The sequence below is a fragment of the Python bivittatus genome, unplaced genomic scaffold (genome assembly GCF_059951505.1).
Source record: "Python bivittatus isolate LINGU-HERP-01145 unplaced genomic scaffold, Pbiv_v1 ctg000700_np1212, whole genome shotgun sequence".
NCBI lineage: Eukaryota > Metazoa > Chordata > Lepidosauria > Squamata > Pythonidae > Python > Python bivittatus.
In genome coordinates, this window is record NW_028277098.1 from 33133905 (window position 1) to 33148762 (window position 14858).

General features: G+C 36.8%; 2 protein-coding genes across 5 annotated transcripts in view; one reads left to right on the forward strand and one right to left on the reverse strand.

The window, feature by feature from the left end:
- The window catches only part of ZZZ3 (zinc finger ZZ-type containing 3), a 90556-nt gene extending 84164 nt beyond the window's left edge, over positions 1–6392 (forward strand). For 2 of the 3 annotated variants that reach the window (XM_088128399.1, XM_088128400.1), the window contains exon 12: positions 5858–6392. In XM_088128399.1, the coding sequence (XP_087984525.1) occupies positions 5858–6032 (175 nt within the window). In that variant the 3' untranslated portion in view covers positions 6033–6392. The remainder of the gene's footprint in view (positions 1–5857) is intronic. The other variant, XM_088128398.1, reaches the window with a different exon arrangement.
- Positions 1–14858, reverse strand: part of AK5 (adenylate kinase 5) — a 150754-nt gene that overhangs the window by 12111 nt on the left and 123785 nt on the right. For both annotated transcript variants that reach the window (XM_088128404.1, XM_088128403.1), the window contains 2 exons: positions 13606–13648; positions 9568–9612 (listed from right to left, as the gene is read on the reverse strand). In XM_088128404.1, the coding sequence (XP_087984530.1) occupies positions 9568–9612; positions 13606–13648 (88 nt within the window). The remainder of the gene's footprint in view (positions 1–9567; positions 9613–13605; positions 13649–14858) is intronic.

The window sequence follows — 14858 nt, forward strand, 5'->3', positions numbered from 1 at the left end:
CCTGGCTATTTATAACTGCCCAGTTTTGAGGGTGCTCATTGAAAATTTACTTCCAAACAAACCACAATGACTTATCAACTGCCCATGTGATCCAAAGGCAGGAGGAGGAAAACAACCATTTTCCTATAAGAAAATGCTTTTTCTAACCTAATCCAATCTTACCTGAAAGTGAAGGCAAGGAAAAAAAATTACAAAATAGTTTTTACATTTTTGAATATGTAAAATATTCAAAATATTTTTGAAAATATTGTAAAATAGTCCAAAATATTTATTTATCCCTTCATTTACAGTATTTATTTTTAAACCGCCCAGTAGCCAAAGCTCTCTGGGTGATTTACAAGAGATTACACCTAAAGTGATACCATTCAAAAACTTAACAGCATGAAAATAACAAGCTAAAGATTGTATCATGCACCACATGAGTGAGACTGAGAATCAGACCATTGGTAATGATCTGAGCTGAAAGATTTTTCCCCAAGCATGTATCTCCCCAAGTTCTTTTAGGAAGATATAAGCAATAGTGATACAGGGATTCTACCAAACTATTTTCAATTTAAAATACACTTGGGCAGAGACTTTCGGAGTTTTTTTCCCCCCACAACCTTGCAGTACACCAGAAAGAGGCAGGGTTTTTGATTAAGGGGGAGTCTGCAGCTATGAATCATTTACCTAGCAGTTGCTTGAATCCTTAAGTCTGAGAACCAACTTTTAGAGAGATAATCGTACAGTAACAAGAAAAATCCCTGAACAGGTTTCACCAAATCTTTGAAGATTACATTTTATTAGCTAAATTAAATATTACAATGCCTGAAATCTAAGCCCACCAACTTATTTTGGGAAAATTATTAATAATTGATAGTAATAACAGCTAAAAACTATTAGGGCTTTGCACAATATCCTAGTAGAGAATGTAAATTCATAACATTTAAATGTAGTATAATCAATATTATACAGAGAATTAAACTTGGCATCTTCTCAGAAGAGAAAAAAATGTAAACAGAAAAACTTGAAGGGAAATGTTTGGAAATGCTAAGAGACATGTAGTGGTGTAGGGCAAGTGTTGGCAACCAATAGATGCCAAGGAGTTAGACACCCCCTAAAATAGCTACAAGCTCCCCAAATTACAGAGAGAGACGGGGGGGGGGTTAAAATGTTGCCAAATCTTAAGAGTTTTAATCAATCTCTCAGTGGTATGCATTGTGTAATTTGCATGAGAAATCAGAGTGGATTGTTTTCCTCCTTTTGAACTCAGTTTATCTCCCGGGTTCCTAAGGAAGTAATTTTTCTCAGTCTGTTACTCATGACTCCTATGTGAACTGGTGAAGAGGCTGTTTTCTTAACTGATAACAGAGAAATGTCCAGGTGATTAGAATGTGAATCTCTTGTTCTAAACTTATTAGTACAAACGAGTTCTACCTTTCATATGTAAAGCTTTTCATCTTACTTAGTTCAGAGTGTTTTCAGGTCAAAGCTAGAATAAAAGCAAGAGTTTTATTGTTTTTTTACTGTTTATATCTCCTTTCAAGAGAAGAAATCAGCAGGCATAGGCACTCTCACTAGCCTATAGGTATCTTTTCTCTAGGTTGTATCAAATAATGACATTCTATCCAAAGGTGCCATTATTAATGCTCCCTGTAATATTCTAGGGGATTGGGAAAGTAAACAATTAAAGCTGCAATTCTGTAGTTAAAGTTCTATTGAAATCCAGTAGAAACTAGTTCCAAATAAGCAGGCACAGGATCAGAGGATACGTAAGCAGAAAATGGATTATTCTACAACCAAAACTGACCTTCCTCAATAAGTATTTAGTAGGATATATTTTAAAAACTTGAATTCTATATTATTATTATTATTATTATTATTATTATTATTATTATTATTATTACAACAACAAAACTATGTCTTAACAACTGCCACACTAATATCATTGAAAATGGTCTCCTCATAGCAACTGTCCATATTATGTATCACTTGCAACCACAGAGAGAATTTCTCCCTACTGAATGTTCCTGCCAGGCCTTGATTATGGCACATGTATCCAGGCAACTGGGAAATGCCATCAGCAGTTGGGAAAATTCACATTAGTATATATGCAAAGACACAATTTCTGTAGATATCAGAAATACAGACCACTATTTACAAAAGGCTATGGAGGAACTACATGGCCTTGTATGAGATCATTGAGTGTGTGTGCTGATGTTGTCAGTCTGATCCTGAATTTTGACACTTTTAGTTCTTCAGAAATTAACTTGTTTGCACTTAGCCTGCAACTGTAAACTTCTGCCAGTTCCTAAAACCTAGACAATAAATAATATTCTTTCAACTAAGCTGAAAATCTATTGCTAGAGCATGAAGAAACAAGACTGAGATACATTCTTGATTTTATGGTCCTTTGTTAAATAGTAAAGGAAAGCTCAGTTTAGATTTTTATCCCACCCAGGTTCTTGACAGAAAACAGTACACTGGTATCTGATTAGCAATAGATTAAAATATACATTCTAGGTTTTTTTTTTTAAGTTAAATTTCTTCTCTCTCCTGTACCAGTATGCTGTGATTGTTACACCAATATAGTTTTATATTGGATCATATAGTGATATTCATGCTTTGGTTGCTCCTCAGAGCTAGGAATCCTTGAATGAAGACTACCTAACAGACCTCCATAACATGCCATCTTTGTTGCCCAAACCCTCTCTCATCTTCATTCTTTGGAACTTCAATTAAGACGTGGACTGGTGTGGCTTTGAATTGGTGTGGATTATTCTTCTGTGTCTCTGAACATGAGTAACCTGTTTTGGAATAAGACCTTCAGTACTGTTACTGCTGTATGCTTTTTCAGCTTATTATCCTGTATAATAGGAATTGCAGCCACATGAAATGGCGGACGTGGATTCAGAACTGCATGCATCTGTACACTTAAAAATACACAAGAGGGGGGAGGGAAACAGCATATAGGTTCTCCCTTCTGCCACTTCATTCATTTTTTATCACCCTTACAGAAGCTGCTTTTTCTGACTGGGGAATAAAGGGAAATTCAGAGACTATATCCCAATCCTTTTTTTTAAACATAAGCCATCTTTCAAAACATATGCATGCAATCAATAAAGCAAATATAAAAATACACTGGGAGATGTCTCTGCACTGCAAATAGAGACAACTTTCACGTAGCTCCATTAACCAAATAATGTTTTATTTATTCACCATCCATCTGCCCTTTTCATATAAGTAAGGAAAAGATCCCAGTAAGGAGAGAAATGTCCCAAGTGTACACCAGTCAAGACTGACTGGGCTAATGATACCGTTTTGTGCTGTAGACACAAGAAGAGAAGCAACGGGTTCCCAATGCACCCATCTGAAGTGTTAATAAATCCTATGCTATACAAAAGTTGGTCTTGGCATTTTGTAATTCAGATAATTAAAAAAAAACATTTTTCTTACATTTGTTTAGAAAGTATGATAGGGAAGATTATGCATTCATCTTTATGTTACAAAAATAAATAAGATGGTGTCTAAAAATAACATTTCCAATTAGTATTGTATTCTGGTCATGTTTCTCAGTTTGGATGCAATCAGAACTCTCTGTTTGAAAGAGTAGGACTTTCACTTACAGTTACAGTGATGCTACTTTTTACTTGAATTTTCTTGCCACGGTAGAAAGATTCCTGTCACTCACACTTACTGAAGAGGAAAGATGGAATCCCTTTACATTGGAATTAATTACAGAAGTTGATTTTCATTTTGCACACTCATCTGGTATCTCCCTTTGGGAGCTTGACTTTATTACTACTACAACTATTCTATTTAGGGATGAGGGCAAAGCACCAGCATTTTCCTCTTTGGTGCAGTGCCTTGTTTACCTAAAGGCATACTGTAATGGAGCTCTGAATCTCATCTTTTCCAGTCTGCTGAGTAATGTGAGATTGGTCATTCATGGACCGCTTTAAAAACAGATCAGTTCCCTCTGAGTCACTGTTGACTTCTTGATTCAGATCCTGATCTTTAAGAGATGGAAAAGCAGCAGCAGAAGGAAAAGAACATTTTCTGAACAGACTTGTGCAATACAGCCTGTCCTTTCAAATGAAGAACCAACCTTGATGGACAAGCTACTTCAGGTTTTAAACAAAGACCTTTCCGAAGACTCCACTGGTTATTTGTAAAGCATTATGGAAGCCCCTCTGAACTGATCTGGAAAAAAAATTTTTTTTTGAGTTCAGTAGAATAATTTCCCCTCAGAAATATAAAATCATGATGTTGCAAGCACATATGAAAGAGGCAGAGCTTGTGACACTGCGCTTGTCATTTGGATGAAAAACCCCAGTCCTATAAATGTCTCTGGTGCCACTCCTTGAAGAAGTTAACTTATTAAACTTAATAAAACTATTTAAGGTATGATTTGTTCAGGACTGTGCAGAAGTCTGAAAGCAACTGGGCTACTTTAATAATAGAAGATGAGGTTTGAAGTACTTCTTCCAAATCATCTCTGAATATTGCACAGCCCTACTCTCTATAGGCTTCCAGCAAATGACTGTAGCAAAAAATAACATGTAGCCATCAGACAACTGGGAGTCTGGCTGAAGGAACAAATTGGGAAAATATTCAGTCTGAGGTATTGACCAAAACATGCTGGACATCTATGCAAAAAACGGTTTCCTATTATCACTTGACATTCTCTCTCTCTCCCTTTGCCGCTCCCCAAATTTAAAACCAAATGGGCATAAACACTTTTAGGTTGTTTTTATGTGCCTGAAAAATTAGCTTAAAAAAAACTAACTCTCCCTAATTCAGCCTCACTCGAATGATCTCACAATATCATTGCCTTGTCTTCTGTGGCCCCTCACTTGCTTCTCTGTCACTAATATCCCCCTTTATAAATCATCATCGTTTCCCCACTGTTGAATTTTGGCAGTTCCAGGGACAACACCAAAACACAGGGGGCCTGCATGAGGGTCCACGGGCTGACCACTTTTGTTTTAAGCAGTTAGCAAAAGGCACTTTCATGGACCCTTCAGAGCACTGAAAGAGAGGAAGGACCAGCTTCTGGAAACATGCTCCTTTTTGCATCCACATTTATCAGACAGCTGCCAGCAGTAGATAAACAGTGGAGGAAATATCCTCTGCCATACAAAAGAGGGGGGAAACATATCCAAGTACAGATTGGTCTGTCTGTGGTATATTGCCAGGGACAGAGATGCCCTTGCTTACACAAGAAGATCGAGGAAATTATCAGAAGGTTTGTTCCACTGTGGGTGGGCAACAGTACTTCATGACTGCCCTTCTAGGTCTGTATTCCTTGCCTGGGCAAAGCATCATCATCAAGATAGGACAGGGTTCGATGCTACTAATTAACTGACATTGTGTAATGAAATCAGAGACAACTTGTTTAATTCATCTATATCCACAGGTTATTGCTAGATGTTTACTTAACTGGTTTCTTCTTTTGCAGCAAATAAGTAAATAAATAGTCAACAGCTTACGATTTTTAAATTTCCCTCTATAATAGAGCCCTATGAAATCACTGATACAATCATTCCAGCTTAATAAATACCCCTTGCCCCCATTCCAAAGATTCAGGGGCTTTGAGTTTATTTCTGAGCACCATTCAAACTGCATGTTTTGTCTTTTACAGCTGCAAATGGCTTGGGGCCAAGATATCTGAGAGATCATCTTTTCATTTGTAAATCTGCCTATTACATATGAAGGCAAAGAGCAACTGACTGACAGGTCTATTCTATAGCAGCAGCCTGTTTCTTTTCTCCAGAAACATGCAAATGGAACCAGCCATATAACTGGAGGGGGCAGAGTATTTAGAACTGTTTTATTCAACCATTGTCTAACAAAATACCTTTTCTTCTTTTTACAGTCATGATTATGGTAAATCAAGAGAATGGCATACACTGCAATGCAGCATCAATGACATCAACTTCTCCATGGCACCAGCTTCTCTGTACTATCATGGCACCCAAGAACCATTGAGATTCACCTTCCACCCTCCCAAGTTTGATCCTGGTCTTCCTACCTTAATATTTTGGACATAACTGCCTTTGTGTGTTTAAACTCATTCAGTTGATTTTTACTGAAGATTGGAGGTTTTTCTCCATATTGTTTGGGAGCTACAGAATTCTACTCAGCTTGAGGAGATCAAGCTTCTAGTCCATCCTGTGCCATGAAACGTACTGGGAAACTTGGTTTCAGAACAGATTATCTCTCAGGCTTGCCAAGGGAAAAATCAGAAGAAAATACTGTTAATGTCACCTTGAGCTCCTGCAGGAAAAACTTATAAATCTAATTTACAGAAATGGGACAGAAATCTTCTAAATAAATAAAGTCTTGAGTTGCACCACTTGACAAAATCATATGAATGATACAACAAATATTATTCAAAAATATTGTGGAATTTAATATTAACTTTTTAAAAACTCCAAATAAATGTTTGCTTTTTCAGCGTTAAGGAGAATTCTACTAACACTATTCTGATCCACAAATTATTCAGCTGTATCTGTGAAGGGGAGGGAGACCTGTGTACAACCCTCAAAAATTCTGTTTTCTCCTCAACTTTCCCAGATGAAGTTCTGAAAGGAACTTCACCTGAATTTATTGTCACGGTTATTATGCTATCTATCTAGAACTGAAAGGGGCATTGACTATATTCCTTTACCTTCACATTTTGTGAGGTATTTTAGGTAGGGACTTAATGATTGGCCAAAGTCATTTAAAAAACCCTCTGCAGCTCAACAGAGATCTGGACTCATGAGAATGAGACATATTGTTTCTTTCTACAAAGAAACAATATAATAATGGTTTTGCATTTTGGTGAAAGCGTTCTGATACTTTACACTAGACTTCCTCAATCTGAGGCCCTCCAGGGAAATAACAGGACTACAATTGCCTTGGTTCCCAAGCAGTACTGATTGCTAGAAGCTAGCAGGGATCCTAGGAGACTAGAAGTGAATCAGCATTGGCAAACTGTTATAACAAAACATGCTATAAGCCTTCTCAAGACCAGTCACTTCTGCAAAAGCTACAGGTAGTCCTTGCTTACCAATCATTCGTTCAGCGATTATTTGAAGTTGCGACAGCACTGAACGAGTAGTACTTATGAGTGGTCCTTGAAGTTCCAGCCATCATAGTGCCCCTGTGGTCACATCATTGTGATGTGAGCACTTGGCAACCAGCTTGCACTTATGATAATTGCAGTGTCCTGCGGTCACATGATCTTCATTTGTGACCTTCCCTGCCAGCTTCTCACAAGCAAAGTCAATGGGGAAGCCAGCAGGGAAGGTTGCAAGTCGCTCTGGTAAGTCTCCCCCCCCCCGCACCACCCTGCGCACTGCACTGCACCCTCCTTCCCTCAGCCTCCTTGCACTCACACCGCGCCACACTCTTGTTCCCTTGGCCTCCCTGCGCTGGCACTGCACGGCAGCATCCCCTGCCTGGATAGCTGTTGCTAAGTGATGCAGTCATGTGACATTGCACTTTACAACTGCATTGCTTAGCAACAGCAATCCTCATCCCAACTGCCACTGTAACCCGAGGACTACCTGTACAGGTAGCTTCACATGGCAAAAGATTGCTAGTGAGACACAAAAGCAAAAATTCAAGTGAACAGCATATCAAAATATCAGTTGTTGCAGTTTATAATTTTACTGGCTGAAACCGTTACAATTAAAATGACTAAATATTAATAATTATTATTTGACCAAAGTACATTGTAGAACTATTCAGAAAACAATTAACAGTGTAATCCTTGGCAACTGGGCTTAATGCGAAGCAAAAACCAGACATGAATAGACATTAACAGCAAAACCAGGTCAGGCAGGAGGTGTATGCTGTGGGTCCCGTCTCCAAAGGAGCTCCATCTGGCAGGACCCAGGCGGCGTGTCTTTTCTGCTATGGCTCCAGCCTTCTTGAACATCATTCTCCCTGAGATGAGGTGAGGTGAGGTGAAGTTAGCCCCATCTCTGTTAGCCTTCTGGAAGGCCCTTAAAACATGTTTTTTTTCACCAGCCTTGGGGTTACCAGACAGCCTGCAAGGTGGCTATATGAGATTAAGTGATGTTTGTTCTCCCGCTTCCTTGGGTTTATCTGGTCACTAAACAAGTGGTTGCTGAATGAGGACTACCTGTGTATTCTTCCAACTCTTGAGAGTTAGAACATGGGTTTCCAATGAAATAATTTATTTTGTTCCAGTTTATGAAAAAACAAATGTGTTGCAGATGTTTAATAACTCTTCTATTGCAGGTATTATTTTTTTAAAATGCTGCATATTCTCCTTCATGATGCCTGCCTGATTGCTATAGCAATTTCTTCATGTTTTTAAGAGTTTGCATGAATTTTAGTATTGCAAAGAGCTTGTTTTCTCTTAATCAGCTCCAAAACATGATTAACAACTGGGAGAAATTCAGCATTGATACTAGTGGGGTGTGTTTTCAGCATATTCCTATCAGCTTCAGATTGAGAATGAAGCTTCTCAGGATTTTCTTGGTTATATGTTGTAAGTTTATTCTCCTTCTCCCAGACAGGAATATTTGTGTCACTGATGACTTGCAGAATCAAGTGATTCTTTCCATGTGTGACTAAATCACTAAAGAGAACACAATCACTTCTATGCATGCCATCAGATGATGAATAATGGACAGGAGTCCTATATTCTCAACTGCCAAAGAGATCTTGCTTTTCTAGGGCTTGGTTCAAATTTATAGTTAAGCTACAAAACCAACTGATATTCACAACATCCTTTTTTTTCTGAGTAATAGTATGGTTCTCTCATTTTGCCCCACATGTAGTTACATTTAATCTTTTTTAGATTCATGAGCAATCCCATCTGCACTATTGGTTTAGTACTCTAGGTAACAGAATGTAGAAAGAAAAACAGTATTTTAGGGTGGGTGAGTTTTGCATACACTCACACACATACTCATATACCAACATATGTTTGTGAGTATGTATATGTATATGCATTATTATTATTATTATTATTATTATTATTATTATTATTACCAGCCTATATCATTCCACTTCAAGATTAAGGCCTCTACATTGAAGGTTCTGGACCATAATCTACCACACTGGCCTAGTGCAGGTTGGTTGATACATGTTTTTCAACATCCCAGTTTAGGGACGAGAGAGAGTGACTGGCTCAAAGTCACCCAGCTGGTTTCTGTGCCAAGAAAGGACTAGAACCTGTGTTTCCCCGCTCCTAGTCCAGCACCTTACCCATGACACCATTCTGGCGGTTATCTATACGTATATGTGCATGTCTTGGGCAGGAAGAAACCTGGCCGAAACATCTACTAATTAGGATACTAATTAAATAACCCAATTAGTAATTCTGAAGTTTCTTCTTTACAGTGTTACATAATTTTTCTGACAATTTCCTGACAGGTTTTTTTCAATCATCTAACTGTCTTGATTATGAGTATCTCTGAGATGTTTAACTATCAGTGGTTCTTATCCTGGCAAATCTAAAAAAGACACCATATTTAGACAAATTTATGCAGCTCATTAGTACCTGTCAAAAGGTTTATTTTATGCATATAATGGGTACAGGTGGACATGCCTTTTGTTACTCACCGAGTACAAAAATTATGTTTGATTTCTTCAAGTCTTCGGTAAAACCTAAATTAAAATGTAAATATTTTCAAATAGTAGTAGAAAACTGCAAAGCATACATAATTTTGTAAAATCAATCACATTTATTACAAAATTACAGTACAATCTTATAGGTCTCTGCAAGGAAAAAACCCTCACTGAGTTCAATGAAATCTGTGGAGTCCTTGGTGCTTTCTGAAATTGGTTCTGAAGGAAATAAAAAGACCAGAACATTTCCTCTCCAGCAGCCAACACCCAGATAAGTAGGGATTAACACCAGGCAAACAATCAGCAGAAAACAATACCCAAGGACAATACCCTTATCAAAGAACTACCACACCTCCACCAACTGGCAGGGAAAGCTACAGTATATAAACAGGGAGCAAACCCCGCACTTACTTGGACTGACGATGTTACCTATTTGAGTAATGAAAGGTCTGCAAGCAAACAACCAAGCTCAGAGAGCACCAAGGACTCCACAGTTCAACCCTGAGTTACAGAGCAATTCTATTGGAATCACTGAAATTTACACTCAAATATAGGCTTGCAGTCTAAGTTTTTTTTTTTCTTAAAGTAAGTAAATTTTTAACTGGAACTCTCTTACCTTGGAATAGCAGCTCATAAGCAGACTAACTGCTCATTGCTATGAGTTCCTATAGCCATGGTACAAAATATTTAATGCAAGATACATTTAAGAATATTATATGTTACTCTTGTTAAAACTTCATTTAATTTTGTCAAAAGTTCATGTATACCATTTTCTTCTGTGAGCTTTTTTAATAAGTGTATTAATTTTTTAACAAAGAACAGTAAAAACTAACAAGAACTAATATTAAGAAAGAAGATAGAAAGAGAAAGATTGGAAAAGAGAAATAGTCAAGATTAAAAGTGTGAAAAACAAGAAAAAAAAAGGAAAAAAAAGAATTGACTTCCAACCTTCCTTATAACAGATATAAGTAACAATATACATCAAGCTCTTTTTCTAAGGTTACAATAAAACTTATTTATATTAATTTATATTATTTCTAATTATCAAATCCATACAATATATTTTCATTTTTTCTCTTTCCTGCAGAGTCCAAAAAAGGTTTCCAATTAGCATTAAAATTATACAATGTCTTATCTCGAATCAAAACCATCAATTTCTCCATCTCAACCAGCTCCATCAACTTTACCATGTTGTCATATATAAAAACAAAAATTAATAAATTTAGTAACAAATATATTTTAACTTTAATCATTATACACAAATCCTTAAAACCTTGTTATTCAATCCTGATTAAAAAAAAGAAATCCCATTAATAACATCCCAGAATCTCAATCTATATATAAACCATCATCAACTAAGTTAACTTTGTAAACCTTCTATTTACTTCTGAAAAGCTTAATCTTTAATCCTTTCAAATAATGTCCCACAAGTTGATTCCCTATCTTTCTGTCCTTATCTTTTCCCACAAACAGCTCCAGTAAGTTCTCTTTATCTCTTCTCAGGAACAGCCTCAGCAATTCAGCACATTCCTCTTGTGAATCCAGATTAAAACGTCTTTCCAGGTCAGTCGTCTTATTTTCCATTCTTTGTATGTCCCCTTTAATCATTGTGACTACAGTTGATTTCACTTGTAGATTCATTCTGGCATCCTTTTTCATATTACTCTTATTCTCCGGCATTTTTAAGTCCACAACTTTGTTATTCATGCCACCTTCAATATCCTGGATTTTTTAGAACTCCAAATTCCCTTTCAAGTTAATATCCCCTTGCATTTCAAAATTAACCCTCTTATTTACCTTTTCCTCTATCTTTTTTTCAAGGGACTTGAATCTAGCTCCTAATTCATCAAACATTGATTGGAGTAGCCTTAAAGAAGTCATTTTATCCTCTGACGGGTGATCCAAAGAACCTGTTCTAACCATTTTCTTCTTATTACTTTTTCTCCCCTTAGGCAAAAAACCATAGGAAGTATAAGTAAAAGTAGCAAACAGTTCATGCCCTTTGGTGCCTTTCACACTGTAATTGCATACACATTCCAGCCAAAAATACACAGAGGGCTCAAATTACTATCTTCTATTTTAAAAATTCAGCCAATCAACAAACATTGCAGAAAAACAAAAACAAAACAAAAAATCCCATAGAAAAATCAAATCCAATTAATTCAGATGGAATTTCATAAAAATAAACTTTTAACAAATATATCTTCTCCCTTTTTGCTATAAATGGATTCTAAATCCCTTTTAAATTTAACTTTTCGTCCAGCTTTTTGCGAGTTAATCAGATTAAAATTAAAACTCTATTTCTTTTTTTAAATATATAAACTCAAAAATAAGGCTAAGCCCCAAGAAAATTATTATCTGTTGCAAGAAAGATCTCTCTTAAATTGAAAAATAGTCATAATCCAGTGTTTGGAGGTTTGGTCAGCTCTAGTGTCCATCAAAGGCTGCACCACAGCTTCAAACAAGATGGATCCCCCGCCTCCCAGCTGCTTGACTCGAAAATTGTTTGCAGAAGCTGCCATATTTGTAATTAGCTTTTGAGGAATGGCCTCCAGAGTATGGGTCAATATCTTCGCTTCTCCTTAATCCAGAGCAAGTTGGGTGGCTAGTACTTACTGCCAGCTGCTGATACAGCTGTGGTGTCATCTTCCTGGTCGCAGAGAGATGGCTAAGCCACCATATCCCCACCGGAAGTCTCTTCTGTGAGCTTCAAGTTCAGCCTGAAATCTATTCCATCAGTCCATACTTGTAACCTGAACTTCAAGCAACTGTAATGATTTCTTTTCTTGAACAGCATCTAATTTCTTACTCAAGGAAAATTAGAGCTATTGCTGTTTAGTGGGAGCATGTCCTACTGAATGCAAGCCTATGCATACATACATGATGAAGGACTTATAATATTATCATTGTTCAACACCTTGAATGGAATCCTAAATTATGTTTCCATTCATAAAAATCTGAACAACAGCCTGTCAGTCATTATTCAATGCATTTTTTAATATTTCATTACCACAAGTACAAGGGTTTTGAATCCTGCTGAACATGGATATTTTGAATGCTGTATTGGGTTAATAAAAGGCCCTGTTACTATACTTCCATTTCTGTGCTACAGAATGAAAGTTGCTCTATGGCCACTTTACTCATATAATGTGAACACTCCTAGGACATCTGTAAGGACACCCACTCATATTTCCAACTTCTTTGGAGAATGGGGTGTTGCAGATTTAATTAAGAGTTGTAATGTAGACCACCCTGAATTTCCAATGTCAAAAGTGTCCAATGTCCAGCAACGCTATGCCCACAGCTCCCCAAATTAAAATAAATATTTTTTTAAATTATTACTGCCCAAATCTTACAGGATTGCCAAACCTGAAACATTTTGATTTGTGAGGACAAGAGTATTCTATATCTGAAGATGCTGGCGATACCTGTCTCAAACATTCTGAATTTCTCATGGCACCACGAGGAGAGTTTCAAGGGATTTCTATATCATGATTGCAATGTGAAAACCTAATGGTGCTACACATGCCAGTGCATATATAGATCCTACAATTTCTTATGAAACTAGCAAATTTGACTAACACCTTAGAAACACTGCTACATCTCTGTAAAAGAAGATAGCAGTTACTCTTACAAATAAAATAACTGGAGGAGATGTTATATACTTTCTGGGGGCACATTGGTATTCATGGGATTCTAGATTCCATTGCATGCTGTTTCGTGCATGTACATTAGGGCTGTGAACACTTGAAACTGATTCATATGGATACTGCTCTTTGCTTTTAATTAAAACAAGCCAACTTTTTAAAAGTTGCTTTCAGAGTTCTATAATAAGTCGATTCATTAAAGCACCAGCATCTTTTTTCAGGCTCAAGCTAAAGTCTGAAAAAGGCTGCTGCTGCTTTAATGAGCAGCAAAAGAGGTACTTTGCTAGTGCAAGGTCCAAACATTTTTCGAAAATGAAGCATGCATGGCCCTAATATATAAATTAAGAGGATTTAATTTATCTGTACCAAAGTTATAAAATCTTACCTTCTGCATTTTCAGGTCTGCAAAGACATGACTGTTCACATGCCTGTTATGTTAGAAATTGATACAGAAAAAAAGCTTACGATATGTCTTCATATAATGTTATCAATAATAACTCTAATAACATGAAAATAGACTTGTCCATAATTCTAATTCAACATGGCTGCTGATAAGTATAGTTTTTGTTTTTGAGCCAATCACTTGAGTACACCTTGTTGTTTAATGAATTTGGGGCATATTCATACTTTACATGTTGAATGTATGGTGTGTTTCATGTTTGAAATTTCAGCATTCCTTTTTAAATGGATCTGACTTGTGCTGAGGAGCCAATATACATAATGTTAAGCTTTCCAGATCAGGGAATGCTGTTTTCTAGGCCAATCAGGGTATGAGGAACAACAAAGCAGTCGCTGAATCTGAAAGTTGTAGACTTTTTGAATAAGTATTGGCTTGTATAAACATGAGCAGTTAGGGAACTGGAAACCATGGACTAATTTCAGCTCTAGACCTAAGGAACTGAAAGCTAGGGTTATTCTAGAAGTTCTGCTCTTGACAATCACAATGTAGAAACAATTCAGCAAAAGAACAACAGAGATCGCTTCCAGAAGCAGAGGAGAAAACTACATTGGAAATTTCTGGACTGCACCACAATATGCAGCCTACAAAAGTTAAGACTTCCATTCAGATACATGAATGTAAGAAGCTAATCCCAGCATGAAAAACTGCATTTCATTCTCAAGTTCTTATAAATAAAAAAATAAAACCAGCTTGATGCTGAAGCAGATGAAAATAGCATGCTAACCTTTACAGATTTTGTTATTTCACTGTTTAATTCCCACAATTTTAGAATTTATTTCAGAACAATTATTGAAAAAACAGGACCTCCAACTTAAAAATAATGGTAAAAACCATTTATCTAAAGACACCATCTGTAATATTAAATTAGTTTGAGAATTATGAAACTGAAACCGTCATATAGGAAGTTTCTTAATGTGAGAGAGATTTTTACTGAAGACATTCATCCACGTTTCATTTTAAGCACACCAGTCTCTCTCAAGACAAGTGTTTTTAACTATATTAAGCACAAGAGAAGGAGGGAAAAAAACCCAAGCAGGAGTGCCAGGGGCTTACAGAATCCTGATTCACTCCTGTGGTTGCGCGGTTGCGTGTGGGTGGAGTGTTGTGAAGGAGGGCACAACTGATTGGACCAGTGAACACATAAACTCTGCACTACAATATTTTCTTTCTGGTTCCAC